This window comes from Staurois parvus, unplaced genomic scaffold, assembly GCF_062004578.1.
Source record: "Staurois parvus isolate SC_StPar_1 unplaced genomic scaffold, SC_StPar_1.0 ptg000730l, whole genome shotgun sequence".
Classification (NCBI taxonomy): Eukaryota; Metazoa; Chordata; class Amphibia; order Anura; family Ranidae; genus Staurois; species Staurois parvus.
The window spans coordinates 239,874-257,407 of NW_028318526.1; the positions used below are offsets into that span (position 1 = coordinate 239,874).

Below are 17,534 nucleotides of genomic sequence, written 5' to 3' on the forward strand. Positions count from 1 at the left end.
GGAGTAGCTTCTTTTCTTGCAACCCTCCCATACAAGCCACATTTGTGATACTGTTGTCACAAGTACACAATGACTCTTTTTGTCATAAATTCCTGCAACTGCTGCAGAGTTGCTGTAGGCCTCTTGGAGGCCTCTCTGACCTGTTTTCTCCTGGCTCTTCCATCCGGTTTGGAGTAACGTCCTAATTCAGGGAGCATTTGCATTATACTAAGTACCTTTAACTTCTTAATAATAGACTTCACTGTGATTCTAGGCATTGATAAAGCCTTTGAATTTTTTTTTTATTATCTCTGGACTTGTGCCTGTCCACAACTTTATTCCAGAGATCTTTTGACAGAGCTTTGCCACTCATAGTTGGTTGTTTGTTTCAGTTGCAGTAACAGGGACTGAAATGCTCCAGGAAAAGCTATTTTCTTGCTCAGCTAATCAAAATTACCACAGCTGATCAAAGTTGAAAATCAAATGGCTTTGTGTGCCATTAAGAAGGTGATTAGCTGCACCTGATTGAGTTTGTTTAGAAGGGGGTGACCCTTTTTCTAACTCTGATTTTGTTTTTGAATTTAAGAAAAAAAAATTCTGACATGTTGGTGTTATATCTTTAACTTGGATGTTATAAGTTTATAAGTATAAGAGTAAATACAGCTGGATAAAACAAAATCTGTTTCTGTCTTCCTTTCAGGCTGCAAAGCAACAAAATGTGATTATTTTAAAGGGGGTGAATATTTTCTATACTCACTATATATATTTTTTTGCTAAAATCAGAAAATTACTAAACTTCCATGATTATTTTTTCCAGTAAGGTGATGGTAATCCTCAGCACACAGGGAATTATTGTTTTTATTGCTTTTTAAGGAAAACCTCACACTTAAATATATATTGCTTATGTATTCCCTGTGAATATGCCAGGATATGCATAGAGGAAAATGGCCAAAGTATGCAAGATAGTTCAAGTGACTTTGTATATTTTTCTAATATTGGGCAAATAATCAGATTTTAAGCTTGTGAGACAGAGAGGAGCTATCTGCAAATTAAAGTTGAATATCTGGGAAATGTTAATATTTATAAAAATTTAAAATGGGTGATAGTAATTTTCAGAGGTGGAAAAATATAGAAAATCTGCAGAGTGATACTCTAGAGAATCTTTTTTTCCTTAAAATAATTTTGGTAAGTGGGTTTTAAGTCTTATTTCCATATGTAAGCGACAACATGTTAGTGCAGGTCTGTGCCTATTTTGCATACTCTTTGTTATCACCACACAAAGCTGTTTTTATTTTCATCTAGCATGTACTGTTCAGTAGTCATTTTTAATTTAATGAGTTGAATCAATTATAGATGACTATTTAAAAAGTAGTAAAGTATTTGTTATCCGCAAACCACAGGTCATCCTTCTAATTACTCCATACTGTAGCTGCATTTTCTTTTGGTAGAACAGTTCTCATGTCTTTTTATTTCTAGTGTAGTGAGCCCTGACCCAAACTTTGGAGGGGTGTATCATGCTTCTTAACTCTTTCACCAGGGTCTTAGACAAACTTACCAATTGTCTACTGAGATTGATGGAGCCTCTATTTTCTTACCAGCATATTCTCAGGCAACACCCTTTTCACCTCTATTTCTTTTGACTTGAATGCTATTTAGGGTTCTTTCACTAACTCTTTTAGCACCAGGATTTTACACACCAGAAGTGTTTGTACATTCCACAAGGCGACTGTTGGCCTTCTGAAAGCGATCTGGTGGCTGTGCAGCCGAGACTTTTCTGAGATCCCTCCCAGAATTGGGAACTATCTTTCCCCATTACCACCACTCCATGCTTCCCTATCTCTACTGTCCCAGGACATACGAATACAACCTTGCAGCTTGTGATACACATGTTGCATATTTCCGCACGCGTTGGTGTGAGAGCAATACTTTTAGGTCTACTATTCACAGTTAACTCTAAACTGATGACCTCTGGGGGCTTTTAAAGCATTGCCTGTGGAAAATATAGGGTGACAAAGTTCATCATCACTTTATGGGTGTGTACCAATTTAAGCTGGATGTTCTGGGTATCTATTTAATTGCACAACCTCATTTTTTATGTTTAACCAAAAAATTGGGTAATATATTGAGTTTGAGTGCTTTTACAGAAATTTTGTGCTTGATAAACCGTTGTTCCAAAAAAAATTGGAATTACCACTCTTTTTATTCAACAGGGTGTCTGCTTTCAGTAAATATATAAGGCTTGAGAGTTTTAACTACTCTACAGACCTAAAATTATTTTTTAAATGTACAAAAAAAAAGCAAAAACATTTCTGGCAGTGGGCTGTAAATTTTAAACCGTAATTATCTCTGTCTGTAATGTACTGCACTGTAGTGGGGATTTTCACTTCTCCAGATCCAAAAGGTTTTAATGGTCATGTTTGTCAAAAGTATGACTAAGCTGGGTTGGATGTCTGGAGTCAGAGATCCAGAAGTTAGATTTGGCCAGGGTTACCAAAAATCTTTTTCTTTCTCAAGTCTGATGTTCTCTTTGTAGTATGGTGGCCTCCAAGACCACTGTCAGTTTGTAGGCTGGACCTTATTTGTAGTCAGTCAAAAGGTGCAGTTTCCATGGTCATTGTGCATCACAGCTTGTCACTAGTTAGATTTCCATATCCATGTATTGCAAGTACAATCTGGACTTAACATCCCACTTTTCCCAAGTTCTGTTAGTTTGACATGTCATCTGATACTCGTTTAGTACAGGGTTTAGAAAAGCAGATTCCTCAGCTGCATCTTGATTTTTCTTTTAAATACCCATTTTTTTTTGTGACTGCTCTGGCATGTCAACGAATGTCTACAGTGATTGAGTGCACACTAAGAAAGGGTGGATTTGTATATTTTTTCCTAATTAACTTCATTGGGAGATACATCCCACCGTCATTTTTGTTATCTTGTCTTGTTCTGTGTTCTCATATTGTCAACATAGCAATAGCTCACAAAAAGCTGTTTTCCTTTTAGCATCTTACTCACTATACGTCCTGAAACCAAAATCTCTCCATGGGATATATGCCAAGACAAGGTTGATGACCTTGACCTTCCATCTGTGGAAAGTCCTTGTGAATTAAAACAGCCTGAGCCCTCCCCTTTCTCCTCTAAGCGGACAATGTTTGAAACTGAAGAGGTAAGCCTGGAGCAAGAATATGTTTTTGCTCAAAATTAGTGAGCTTTTCATCTCTTTCTACTTCTTTCACTCTCAATTTTTTTTCATCTCGTCTTTTCTTTCATCTTCATTTGTACCACATATGACTTCTGTGCCTTCAGATGGTAATCCCTGCTGACCCAGAGGAGATGGCAGACTTCCAGCAAGTAACACTGGCATCCTCCCAATATACACTTGAAGTGACTCTTCCACGTGCTCACATATTCCTTCCCAGCAAAGATGTGTATGAAAACCTATACAACAGGTAACCACTCTATAATCTTACTTTTATTTTAGGTTTACAGTTTCTTTACATATTGTGCCTCTTCATTTTTTTAAATTACTACCTCTGTTTTTCTGCTCAGGCTGTGTAATGATCTTCTGATGTGGGAACCTATGACCTTGTTTGATGTGCCCATGACTGATTCCCTGTTTCCTAATGATACACTTTCCAGATCTGGGTATCAGCCAGACACATTTCGCATGTGCAAATCTGCTTTCAGACTGGGTGAGTTTGTGGTCTTCCTATATAATAAGACCACCTAAAGTTCAAAACTGCAAACATTCTTGTACTCTGAATACCCATTTCTTACCTGACAGACTCTGATTCAGAGGATGAAGATTCCCATTTCTACTCGGTAGATGAGCTTGCCAAGGCTAGGAAAGGCACCCAAGATGGTCTCAGCTTTTTTTCTGCTTCTGTCAACATTTTGCGAGGACGCATCACAGCTTGGACGGAAGCCAAGGTTTTATTTAATTTCTTTCTTGTACCTGCATTTATTGTCTGTCAAAACCTCCTGTAATGTGTCTTTGCTTGCTGTTTTTTTTCTGTTGCCTACCTTGGGACAGAGTGAAGGAAGCAAGAAGCTGGATGGTCAGCATGGTGAGGTAGTTCTGGATGTAGAAAATGGCCGTATCTTCAGTGTCTCCAAGCACAAAGGAAAAGTGGACCTTAGCTATCTATGTATTGAGTCTGACACCATAACGCTTTTTCATAAAGGTATTAATTCTGATAAACAGGTGTGTTTGTGTATTGTGAACAAACAGGAGCATAGCAGTATGAAATCCTAATAACACCAAGTCATTGTATCGTTGCAACAGGATTCAAGTTAATATAGCTTTATTTCAGAAGCATTAGAGCTACCATGATGCATTTTTTAGTTTCATTATGGTAAAGAGCAGCTTGTGGTCATGAGCAGTTTTTAAAAAATGTATCTCTTAGAGAACAGTCCTGAGACATTCTCTGTGGAGCAGGATAACGATCTTAGGACTGGTTTCCTGCACACTCTTATGTATAACATCTCCAGTTACCTCTTTGTTATGTATGTCATGAACCCCAGACATAAAGGGTTTTAAATGGTTTAAGATAGTCTTTGTGTGTCTATGCACACAGAAAAGAATATATTAATCAATGGAAGGTTAGCAAGCAATCTCACCCCGAAGTATCTGTAGGGTGACATTGGGCATAATAATGAGCTTGGCATGTTTGGCTTGGGATCCGCACCCACATATTTGAACCCGCCAGTATGCTGTTGCCTGTACAAGCCAATCATCTGCAGCTGGGGCATACTACGCCCCACAGCCGCATGTATAAAGGGACATACATATACATGTAATTATGGGGTTGGGAATGCCCCTGACACAGATGATTGCCCTGTAGACATGACTGCTTTCTGGCGGGTTTGGATCCTAGTCCAAAAGTCACTCAGAAAAGGAGTAGCGTGTTGTCAGTTCAAGAATACAGAGGCTGACATTTTATAGACAAATTTTATGTTTTCATAAACCCTATCCAAGCATTGTGTTGTTCTAAAATGGCCACATTAAGCGATCCCTTTATAATACTGTAGCTATTCCTGTGAGTGCCAGGTACATTCAGACAGTTGTCATATTTTCTTTCTCGTCCATTGAGGGACAAAGAAAGTCTAAAATGTTAGTTATACTGCCACCTATAGCAGGATTGAACACTGGCAAACAAAAAAACAAGTGAATGCCAGTCCATGGTAACCACTTCTCATACCAGCTTGCCAGTTTCCTAGCAACTTTTTTCTCTACACTTTTTTTCTTCAATCAAGACTCTTCTCTACAATACTGCTGAAGGTTTCCTATCTGATCAGCAGTTTCCCTTCCTTATTCTATTGTGATTGTCCCCAGACAATCTTTTGGACTGTTCCACATCTGGACCCCACTGGGTTGGACGTTGCAGGACTGGCCTTAACGTGACCTTAAAACGAAACTTCACCCAAAAGGAGAAGTTCAGCTTTTCTGCCTCCTCTCCCCCTTCTCCTTTGGTTACCACCAGCTATTATTGACCCTTACCTACTACCAGCTGTCTGAGTTTTGTGAGCACTTGAGGCCTTGCCACCTATTATCCTGACCTTTTGTGTTTGTGGGGAAAAATGGGGGGGGGGGGGGGGGTGGCAGGGGTTGGGCAGTCGTACTGTGTACCTGGTGCCTCCAGCTAATTTGTTGGGATGTCAACTGATAGTGCTGGTGTTTGCAGCCTAGAGTTGTGTTGTTCTCTGCTGTTAGATTTTCTTCCATTGGAGTTTAGCTCTGCCTGTTGTAGTTGGATCCCCTGCCCTCTCATCGAAGGTTTTTACTATGGTCATGCAGGACTCTGTTACCCAAATTACCCAGTTATTTGCTGAATCCGATCGCTGAGGCCATAAGACTCTCCCATGCAATTGTTTACTTGATTTACTTGCAGCCCTAACAACTTTTGAGCTATCAGCCGTTGAAACTCTATCTGAATTGAAGTCTCTTAAGAGCTTACCCCTGAGGAATCGCAGTCTACTGCTATTACACCCAAGTTAAAGGAGACTAAAACTAGAAGATCAACCTGTTGCTACCTGTTTTATCAGTGCTTTTTCCAGCCTTAGATCATATACGGCCCCTAGGTCAGCAAAGATCAGGACTTTGCACTTGAGTTCTAAACTGTTTCTATACAAAGATTGAAAGTATCCTGGTAGACTGTTCACTGTCCTTGGTGCTTGCTATCTTTGTGTCAGTTTGGTACAGATTTTATTGATAAGTGGGACATCTCCTCTGTAGATCCAGCTGTGTCTCACAAGGCAACTACTATCCCTAAGGAGGATCAACTGCTTTTAAGGACCCTAGCAGATAAGGATCTATAGGTCCTTTCCAAAGCTCTATTCGCACTGGTAGGTCTTGCCTTGAAACTGTTTTTGGCTGTGATTTTACTTGGCCAGGTGATGTCTGAATAGGCACAATCTCTTAACAGTCTGCCAAATCCATAGACAGGTTCCACCCCGTCAGGGTATGACCACTTTTCAAAGTTTAGGTGTGTGTGTTGACCTTTGAGAAGGCTTGGACATCATGCATTTCCCAGATGCTTGGGTGGGTGAGGTGTTGTCCCAGGGTTACAATACTGAGTTTCATTCCCTGTACCCTTTGGCTTTCTCCTTTCAAACATTTCTGGGTTTCCTTGCAGATTGTCTCTCTTGGACCTTCTGGACCAAGTTGTCATAGTTCTGGTTCCTCTTGTGGAGCTATTCTGGGGTTTTACTTTAAATTGTTCAATGTCCCAAAATCGAAAGGAGGCATTCATCCCATCTTGGGCCTCAAAGCTTTGAACGCCTACATTCAAGTCCACAAATTGATAGGCTTTACCAGATCTGTCATTGCCTCCCTTCTTTAGGGAGACTTTCTGGTTTCTGTAGACATCAAAGATGCTTACATGCATGTCCTTATCTTTTCAGAACACCAGTGCTTTCTGAGGTGTGCTGTAGGACCAATGCACTACCAGTTTGTGGCCCTGACCATGCAGTTTGGCCTTTTGTGTAGTGTTGTCCCTGTTGCACTCTCATGTCAACCCGATTGTGGGATATTTAAATGACTTTCTGTTGGGAGAATGGGAGGTGGATCCAGAAACTTCAGAAATCGTTGCTGGAACCAACTCATCACTTACTAAATCTGGGTCTGGTCCTTGAAACTAACCATAAGACACAGCCCCGCAGACTTCCATAGGGCTACAATGTGCGGTCAGGACAGCGAGGCTTGTGCTGGATATAAACAAGCGCTAGAGGTCACGGCTGTCTGATTGAAGTTAAGTATGCATCTGTGGAGGGAGAGGGTGGTTTAGGTTATGTAAGGTTAAAGAGGAAAAGTGGTTAAGCCCAGTTTATTTTAAAGTGTACATATCCTTTAAAATCTCAAGGATTGGGTTTCTCCCTTTCCTGTTAAGGCTAACTCTACTAGGTTTGTGCTTGCTTTTTCGCTCTCTTGCATCAGACAACTGTTTCCCAGATTAATAAGGCTTTCGTTTGGTCTTCCTTTCACATGTTCTCTGAGCTCTACCAGCTGCACCTTTCTGCCTTATCTCATGCCAGCTTCAGGTTTATGGTATTCCAGCAAGTTCTTTGAGCTGCAGGCAGTCCACTGTTAAATTTTCTTGAGCCTGTTTGCGATTGTTTGCTAGGTTACCCAACCTTCAGTTGGACTGCTCTTGGACATCCTGAAAGACATCCTGTGATCCTGAATGGATGACAAAGAAAATAATAGTTTTGTACTCTCTCTGAAATCATGTTCTCTGTGCCTATTGAGAAACACAGGGTCCACCCTACTGTGTTTATGATCATGCTGTGCTGCAAAAACCGAGGCATGTTGGTAGTAGGAGAGAGGTTATCCTGGCTGTCCTATAGTCTTTTTGTTTGCTGGCATCTAATCCTCTTATACAGTAGATGGCAGTATAACATGAAGGTGAAAGACTTCCTCTGTCCCACAAGGTACTCCAAAAAAAGACTTTAATGCTAAATACAAAGATTAAACTTTTTGTGTTATTCGCTTTGTGACTCTTTCTATTTATGTCTACGTTCAGCTACTGTAGAGGACTACCTAGCACCAAGTAGTTTAGAAATACCCACATTTGTACCACCTGCAAACCTGAACCCCACGATCTATATCTCAGAAGAGGGTGTTTCTGCACAGTTATCGTCAACCAGAAAAGAAAAGAACTTAAAGATGCTCTCTCTGGCTGTGCGCATTGATTTAAACCTTGTGAAGAACGTGAAGGTATGGCAACAATGTACAGGGTTTGGTGGCTATATTTTCAATGATATATAAAATTTTGTGAATATAAAAGGATACCGGTATCTGATTTAGCCTTCAGTTATGTTCTACAAGTTTTATTATGAGCAAAAAAGACAATTTCTGGATTTTTGGTTGATATTCTGTCTCTATAATTTAAAATACACCTATGATAACATTTAAAGACCTTTCTTTTCTTTGTAAGTAGGACAACTTACAAAATTTGAAGGGCTCAAATAATTATTTTCCCCACAGTATGCATATAATCCGAGGTGTAAGGCTAATATTTCCTATCTGATTTGATAGGAACATGTGTTTTAACACGCAAATGTGAGAACCTTTGCCCTCAGGAGGGTTTCCCCAACACCACTCCCATCTTTTCCTGCTGTGCTATCATCTTAACATGGAAGTGTCTATACATGCACCAGTTCTCTTTATGTTAGGCCCTCCACTCCCTCATCTCAGAATTTACCCCTTGGAATAGGCGCTGCCAGCTGTTGTTAGCTATGGGTCCCAGAGTTTATCAACCATCTGTGTGCATCCCCTATTTTGATAAATTAATATCTCCCCAGGGAAATTGAAGTTAATGTAATTACTTCATTCTGCTATAGTAGGAGGGTGTGAGGAGATTTATTTCATGGAGATGAGTTTGGGAGCTGCAAATAGTAGCCTAGAGACAGGTATCAAAACCTCCGGAGGGTATAATTCCTCATCTAGAACACCCAGTACACACATGTGAATCCCGGGTAATGGAAACATTAAACCTTATTAATAATTACAACTACAGGTGCATCTTAATAAATTAGAATATCATCAAAAAGTTCATTTATTTCAGTAATTCAATTAAAAAAGTGAAACTCATATATAAATTCATTCCACACCGAGTGATATTTCAAGCATTTCTTTATTTTAATTTTGATTATTATGGCTTACAGCTAGTGAAAAACCCAAAAATTCAGTAATTCAGAAAATTAGAATATTACATAAGACCAATAAAAAAAAAAAAGGATTTGTTAGTACAGAAATGTCATACTGAAAAGCATGTACAGTATAGTATGCACTCATAACTTGGTCAGGGCTCCTTTTGCATGAATTACTGCATCAGTGCAGTGTGGCATTGAGGCGAACAGCCTGTGGCACTGCTGAGGTGTTATGGAAGCCAAGGCTGCTTTGATATCGGCTTTCAGCTCATCTGCATTGTTGGCTCTGGTGTCTCTCATCTTCCTCTTGACAACACCCCACAGATTCTCTATGGGGTTTAGGTCAGGCGAGTTTGCTGGCCAATTAAGCACAGTGATACCATGATCATTAAACCAAGTGTTGGTACATTTGGCAATGTAAGCAGGTACCACATCCTACTGGAAAGTGAAATCAGCAACTCCATAAAGTTGGTCAGCAGAGGGAAGTATGAAGTGCTCTAGAATTTCCTAATAGAGGGCTGTGCTGACTTTGGACTTGATAAAACACAGTGGACCAACACCAGTAGATGATATGGCTCCCCAAATAATCACTGACTGTGGAAACGTCACACTGGACTTCATGCAACTTGGATTATGTGCCTCTCCACTCTTCCTCCAGACTCTGGGACCTTGATTTCCAAATGAAATGCAAAATTTACTTTCATCCGAAAAGAGAACTTTGGACTACTGAGCAACAGTCCAGTCCTTTTTCTCCCTAGCCCAGGTAAGACGCTTCTGACATTTGTCTCTGGTTCAAGAGTGGCTTGACACAAGGAATGCGACCGTTGTAACCCATGTCCTGGACATGTCTGTGTGTGGTGGCTCTTGAAGCACTGACACCACTCCTTGTGAATCTCCGCCATATTCTTGAATGGCCTTTGCTACACAATCCTCTCAAAGCTGAGGTTATCCCTGTTGCTTGTGCACCTTTTTCTACCTCACTTTTTCCTTCCACTCAACTTTCCATTATCATGCTTGGATACAGCACTGTGTGAACAGCCAGCTTCTTTAGCAATGACCTTTTGTGACGCAACCTCTTTGTATAGGGTATCAATGACTGTCTTCTGGATGACTGTCAAGTCAGCAGTTTTACCCATGATTGTGTAACCTACTGAACCAGACTCAGAGACCTTTTAAAGGCCCAATATACCCTTGCAGGTGTTTTACATTAATTAGCTGATTGGAGTGTGGCACCATGGGGTTTATTTACTAAAGCTGGTTAACTCAGAAACTAGTGCACTTCTGCATGGAAACCATTCAGCTTACAGATTTTATTGCTAAAGCTGAGGTAAGAAGCTGCTTGGCTACCATGCACAGATGCATGAGGTTTTGAGTGAACCAGCTTTAGTAAATCTCCCCACATGAGTCTACAATATTGAACTTTTTCACAATATTCTAAATTTCTGACATACTAAATTTTGGGTTTTCTGTAGCTGTAAGCCATAATCATCAAAATTGAAAGACAGAAATGCTTAAAATATATCATTCTGTGTATAATGAATCTATATAATATGAGTTTCACTTTTTGAATTGAATTACTGAAATAAATGAACTTTTTGATGATATTCTAATTTATTGAGATACAGCTGTATAGTCTCCCAGTAGCAAAATAGCTTGGGACACCCTCCATAACATGTGCAGCAAATCAGCAGGACTAGCGATACATCTTGGGCAATCAGAGCTATTTCTAGGATACCACTAAAACGTTTCTGGGGAGTGCAATACATTCTATTAATTATAAACAGTTGTGTCAACTTTGGTATAGGTGACAAGGAGACAATGACCATCTGTTCCAGTACTCTCTGCCAATTTTCCTCCGCTATGTCTCCTAGATCCATTTCTGGTGTGGAGGAACTTTCATGACCTGCACAGAGCCCTGACCTCAATCCTACTGAGCCACTTGTGAGCTTAGTCTTGTCATATTTAATCTGTACCTGACTTTTCAAATGATCTTTGGGCATGCTCCATAATCTTGTTTGGCAGAAGAATTGAGGCTATTATAGCCATAAAGGAAAGGTGGTATGAGCAAACCTTTGACCGTATAGTGTGTGTAGACGAACACTGTTCCAGTATATATATGTTATGGAAATAACATATATAAATGCAGATGGAGCATTTATCTTATATTGACATTGGTAAAATAAATAAATAAACATGAGCAATTGAAAGCATGCAGTTTCCCTGCTTGCTGATTACACAGGTAGAGTTGTTTCCACATGCATAATGTTTTTATTGGATACTGCCAATCTTATACTTTTGTTTTTCATTAATTTTAGGAATTCTTGGTAGCTCTGAGGCTTGATGGTGCTACTTTACGTCACTACATGGCATTGCCAGACCAAAGCTGGTATAGTCAAGTAAGTTTTTAAATTTTCTCAATGATATTTTGACCATTCCCTGTGTTGAATGTGCACTTTACACTGTTTTTCTGTGTTGGCAGCCAGGGCCATACAGATTACTTTACATCTGAACCCTATGAATTCGCTGAAAAATCTTAGTACATGAGATTTGTGTGAAAGCTGCCTTAGTCATATGCAGTGTAAAAGTAATGTCCTAACATTTTAAGGAGAATCCACAATGAAGACGTTCTCTAAACTGCTTTCTAGGTTGTAAATATTTCATTATCAGGTATAGTCACCATGATGGTGAGAAAAAGAATGATTGGTTATGCTGCAGATACAGAGGGGACCAGATAGCCAAGCTTTATTGTCAGTGAAAGCTTGGAAGAGAATACAGAACAGGTAGACTGTCACATTCAAGACAATGCCCAGCAGCTCTGCAGTAGATTTTGCCTCTCCTTTTTGGTTGTGAGCTCAAATAGCATTCCCTCACATTACAGTCACTAGTTGTCACTCAAATTGATGTTCTGTTTCCCTGCCTATATAAGACTGTAGGTGTGGTGCATAGGGAGAGATCTGCATTATATTACATACCTTTGTGTATGGCTAAGCAGTTTGGTGCCTATTTAAATTCCGCCCCCCCTCCCCGAACACACACATCCACTCTTTTTGCTTAGGCTGTCTTTCTTGTAATTCAACCTTTTTTAAGATTCCTTATACATGGGTTGTATTTTGGCTTTCAATAAAACTTTACATTACCATTTAATAGCACTTTTTTTACTAATAGAAGCAACTAATATATTTTGTTCTTTTATTCTCATGTCTCATTGTTAGATTATGGACCTACTAGATGTAGTTGATGAACCTATCTTGGGATACACTCCCCCAGCAGTTATCACCATACTGCACACTCATCTCTTCAGCTGTGCTGTGGATTACAGGTACTAATGAATAAAAGTTAACTTCCATTTGTATGTTTTTTATGTGCTCCACAGTGGACGGTATACAAGAAGTATAGTTTTGTGAAATGTAAGGCAGCAGAAATCTCCATATGACCAGCACATGTAATGACAGCATTATGGTGAATATGGTGACTTAAATGTATGTAAAAACTAACAATGCACTTCTATCCCCTCCCTTTTTAGTCTGTTAAACATACAATTAGAAATGTAAAGTATATTATATCTGTTCAATAAATGGGAAAAATCCCTATAGTTCTGGCCCAAAATTGACTGCGCTTCTATCTTTTTTGTAATGAGTTGACAATATTGCACTATATTATCAAACAATGCCATTGGCCCTGCCCTGTGGATTTCTGAACACCTACCCATGTGTTAAGGAAATGAAGAGGGGTAGGTCTTCTTTAGTTCTAACATTTCTTTCCTAATGTGATAAAGCTGCTCCTCAATGGATACGGTACAGTGAGTGTTTTCAACTTAAGACTGAAAGTGTGTCACATGTGATGTAATTGGAACACTTAATTTGTTTTAGGCTTCATTCACACTAGTATGATTTCAGATGCGATTTGAGTCGCACAGAATCTCATGACAATGGAAATCATACTGTTTTCAATGGTGCCCATTCACATCAAAACAACTCAGCACAGTGTGATTTTGGAAAAGGTTCCTGTACTACTTTGGTAAAAGTCCAACACAATTGTGACTCCATAATGCTCAATTTTGCTGTCATAATGCTACAGAGATCATGGATTCCTTCTGCACAGCAGTAAGCAGCTAGTACAATAAGAGAACAGCTTCAAGATGTCTTTACTGCTTTTGTGAGCAGTAGAGTACAGTCAATATAGTTTGCATTTTACAGACTAGTTTGTGCAGTGTTGTAACCATTGATAAATTGCTATTGATAAATTGTAATTTATTTGAAAAGTCCACTTCACTGCAATACTGGTTGCACCAAATAAGATGACCATTTTATTTATTAAATGCATTTTCTTCCAGACCTTTCTACCTCCCTGTCAGAGTTCTGCTCACAGCAGAAACATTCACTCTATCCAGTAACATTGTAGTGGATACATCTACCTTCCTACTCAGGTGAGTGCTGTGTAGCCGCTCAGCATGTGTTTTAACTTTTCAACAAGCTAAAAGAAAATGTTTGGGGTAGAGTTGGACTTTGAATTTTTCTTCTCTCTCTCTTTCTTTCTCATTCTGTCCAACTCTTACTCTCTTCCACTCACGTTATTACTCTTATTGCCTCACTCTTATTTACCCTCTGTCCAGCTTCTTTTCTGTTTCTGCATATTGAATTAACATTCTCTTTTTCCTATTCTCAGGTTTATTTTAGATGATTCTGCTCTTTATCTGTCAGACAAATGTGAAGCTGATGTGACTGATTTAAAGAGAGGTATGAAATGTTTTGATTCAGTGATCACACATCAAATGCAAATATCATCTGTTATCCTGGGAAGTAAACATGGAGCTTCAGTATGTGATCCAGATAGCATATTCATATGTAAAAAGATTTTAGAGTTGCCACCAAGACAAAAGTAGACAACTGTCGAAAATGGGGTTTCTCCCCAATTTGGGGAGATTTACTCTCATTTCCTGTTGTTTGTTCTCAATTTGGGCAGCACAGTGGCTAAATGGTTAGCACTTCCGCCTGGCAGTACTAGGGTTCGTTGGTTCGAATCTCTGCCATGGCACCTCCTGCCTGGAGTTTGCATGTTCTCCCTGTGCCTGCGTGGGTTTCCTCCAGGTACCATGGTTTCCTCCCACACTCCAAAGACATGCTGGTAGGTTAGTTGATTCCTGTCCAAATAGTATGTGTATATATAAATGTAAGTTAGGGACCTTAGATTGTACGCCCCTTGAGGGTTAGGGACTGATGTGAATGTACAATATATATATATATAAAGAGCTGCGTAAATTGACAGCGCTATATAAGTTCCTACAATAAATAAATAAGAAGTGTGGAACAATATCTCCAATGGTGAGACAGATGACAAAAAACTATTTCACAGAGATCCTGCTCTGTGTGCTACTTGAAAAATTTTCGCTTGCATTTCACTTTAATTTCAGCCGTAAGATAGCAGTATTTTCTGGTTTAATAAATGTTTATTGAGGTTTTTACAAAGAGAAATGCAAACATTGTGCAGCATGTGCACATAAAAAGAAATGCACTGTATAATAGAGTTCAGAGGGCCATGGAAATAGCAGTATTTTAACATGATGAAGCCCATTTGTTAGTCTTTCTGAATTGATGTTTACATACAAAATATCATAAAAGTTGATGTAAGTCAGGTGCAACTGGTAGTTAAAATGCTACATGTATTACGTTTTAGTGAACAGACACTACATTGGGGAAAGGCATTGTTGTAGGGGACCTGAACAACATATGGAACATACATAACTAGCCAAAGGTGTGTTTCCCCTAATATCTTGTTCTGGTGTCAATAGACCTGGGGCAAAATAAGAATAAATCTTCCAACAAGGTCATAGGCAGCAATAGAAAATCTTTTAGAGGTTCAAACCATTTCCTTTAAAACTAGGAAGAGTTTTCATGGAGTGCTGTTTTTAACTTTAATATTCTGTGAGGGGGCATTGAAGAGGCTGAAAGCAGACCCACTTGATGTGGAGATTAAAAAAAAAAACACACTTTGGGATACAAAATGTGATTTTTTTTTTTTCAATGCCCATACTATCAACAGAGTGACTGAATTGATGGTGTTGGTGAAAAAATGATAATGTGATAAAATAACAAGCACAGTAAAAATGCAGCTCAGTGAACTAATCTTAATGCAAAAAAATGTTGTAGCTTTGTAAATCAGTGTTTCTCAACGTTTTCTCAGTCAAGGCATCCTTTAAAGGCCTGCACAATCTCTAGGCACTCCATTCTAAAATGTAAAAAACAAATAGATTTATAAAATGCAGCAACATCCACACATGCAGGACACCCAACATTAGAGGTGATTTATTCTTACAAAGCAAATACACCTTTTCACACTGGTACTATTCACACTGATACTATTATTCCAGCATTTTTCTTCTTCAGTTTTTCTCCCTCTCTTAGCTAACTTGATCCCAGTGCTGATGTAGAAAGGCAGGGGAGGGGCAAACAAAAGGAATGCCGCGTCTGACGTCTTCCTTATAATGCAATGACACCATTGATTGTTGGGATGCCAGCAACCGGCCCGCACAATACCCAAGGTTGTAATGCTGCACAATAAAAACCTGTATAACAAAAAGGCAGGCTTGACCCACTCGCTGGCTTATTGCCAATTTCTGGGCAATTTTTAGACAGTTTGCCAAGGCACTCCTGGAGAACCCAGAAGGCACCCCAGGGTGTTATAGCACCCTGGTTGAAAAAGACTGATGTAAATCATTCAGAATACTGAAATTAAAAGACTAGTAATAAAATACTATCTGAATGTTACTTAGTCCACTAGGATGCAGAAATTAGCCAACAGCATCCTGTGAAGGATGTAACATTATTGGTCTCCTTTCTATTGAAAATAAGCATGCACCTGTTCTCAATTCTTCCCAATACAAAAGCTTAAAGTGTTACAAAACCCACAACAGTAAAATCAGTCTGTATATGTAGTAGAGCATGCCTGTTATACTCACTGTGGAACCTAAGGGGTTAATCCTCCGTATTGTGTAAAAAGGCTGTTTAATCCGTCTTCTTTGATCCTCCTTTTCATGCTCAGTTTGGTGTGTATTACTAGAGAGTTTTTTTTTTTTTCTGGGAGGGTGCATGTGATCGGCCCAGGGCCAATCAGCACTCTCCAGACAGAGGGTCAGGTGTTATGCAGTTCCATAGGACAGTCAAAGGAGAATGAAAACTGCTCCTACAAGCTTTAACCAATGCTCAACTGGACACTGATAGAAGTCACAAGAGTGCTATATACTGCTAATGGGAAAAGGTATTTAGCAGTTTATATTTACTAAAATAATTGCATTTCTGTGTTCTGTGTGAGACCAGATATCGTGAATGGAGGGTCCTGGGTTTAGTAACACTTTAGGCAACAGAGACCATAATTTCTTCCATACTACGGGTGTACCCACTTGATTAGGTATGCCTTGCTAGTGCCAAGAAAATATCCCTCACACCATTGCACCACCAGCCTAAACCTTTGATACAAGGCAGGATGGATCCATGCTTTCATGTTTTTTACATCAAATTCCCACCCTACCATTTGAATGTCGCAGCAACCAGTCTGCCCATTCTCCTCTGACATCAACAAGGCATTTTCGTCCACACAACTGCCGCTCACTCAATATTTTCTTTTTTTTGGACCATTCTCTGTAAACCCTAGAGATGGTTTACGTGAAAATCCCAGTAGACCAGCAGTTTTTGCAATACTCAGACCAGCCTGTCTGGCATCAACAACCATACCACATTCAAAGTCACTTAAATCCCCTTTGTTTCTCATTCCGATGTTCAGTTTGAACTTCAGTAAGTCGTCTTCACCACGTGTACATTGCTAAATGCATTGAATTGCTGCCATGTGATTGGCTGATTAACAATTTGTGTTACCAAGCAATTGAACAGGTGTACCTAATAAAGTGGCCGGTGAGCGTAAATGAACCCTTGTTGTATTTTGGAAACTTATTGTGTTTCATGTTAAAAAAAAAAAAAACTACAAAGACCAAGTTGTGGAAGAGGTGTAATAGGCTCAGAACATAATGAGTTTGGTTTACTGCTCCTTCTCTAAACTCTAGTCTGTGGGTCAGCTGACTCTTTGGAAGCAGTGATCTTCTCACATGGCTGGTAATATATCTCAACAGTTTTAAAAACACAGTAAATCTGTCCATACACTAAAAGATTTCTTTCATATTAAGCTTGTGGGTTGAATGAGAGCAATTGAACAGATACCTCCATCCACAAAAACGGCATAGATGGATGAATTCATCCTGCCAAGCTATTGTATTTTTATAGCCAGTAGGGCAGATTGGCTGCCGGCGCTGTTCAGCCGACAACTTTTAGTCCAGTTCCTTTGACAAAAGTCAGTTGAGTAATTCATTTTTGCAGAGCCATCCAATGTTAGAATTTCATTGAATTCCTATGAATTTGCCAAAG

The 17,534-nt window shown here is 39.4% G+C and overlaps 1 protein-coding gene across 3 annotated transcripts in view; it reads left to right on the plus strand.

The window, feature by feature from the left end:
- The window catches only part of ATG2A (autophagy related 2A), a 140,945-nt gene that overhangs the window by 52,630 nt on the left and 70,781 nt on the right, over window positions 1-17,534 (plus strand). For all 3 annotated transcript variants that reach the window (XM_089653957.1, XM_089653958.1, XM_089653959.1), the window contains exons 18-27: window positions 2,977-3,139; window positions 3,280-3,422; window positions 3,523-3,665; window positions 3,758-3,903; window positions 4,007-4,157; window positions 7,995-8,188; window positions 11,439-11,519; window positions 12,336-12,442; window positions 13,457-13,549; window positions 13,789-13,859. In XM_089653957.1, coding sequence (XP_089510083.1) covers window positions 2,977-3,139; window positions 3,280-3,422; window positions 3,523-3,665; window positions 3,758-3,903; window positions 4,007-4,157; window positions 7,995-8,188; window positions 11,439-11,519; window positions 12,336-12,442; window positions 13,457-13,549; window positions 13,789-13,859 — 1,292 coding nt within the window. The remainder of the gene's footprint in view (window positions 1-2,976; window positions 3,140-3,279; window positions 3,423-3,522; window positions 3,666-3,757; window positions 3,904-4,006; window positions 4,158-7,994; window positions 8,189-11,438; window positions 11,520-12,335; window positions 12,443-13,456; window positions 13,550-13,788; window positions 13,860-17,534) is intronic.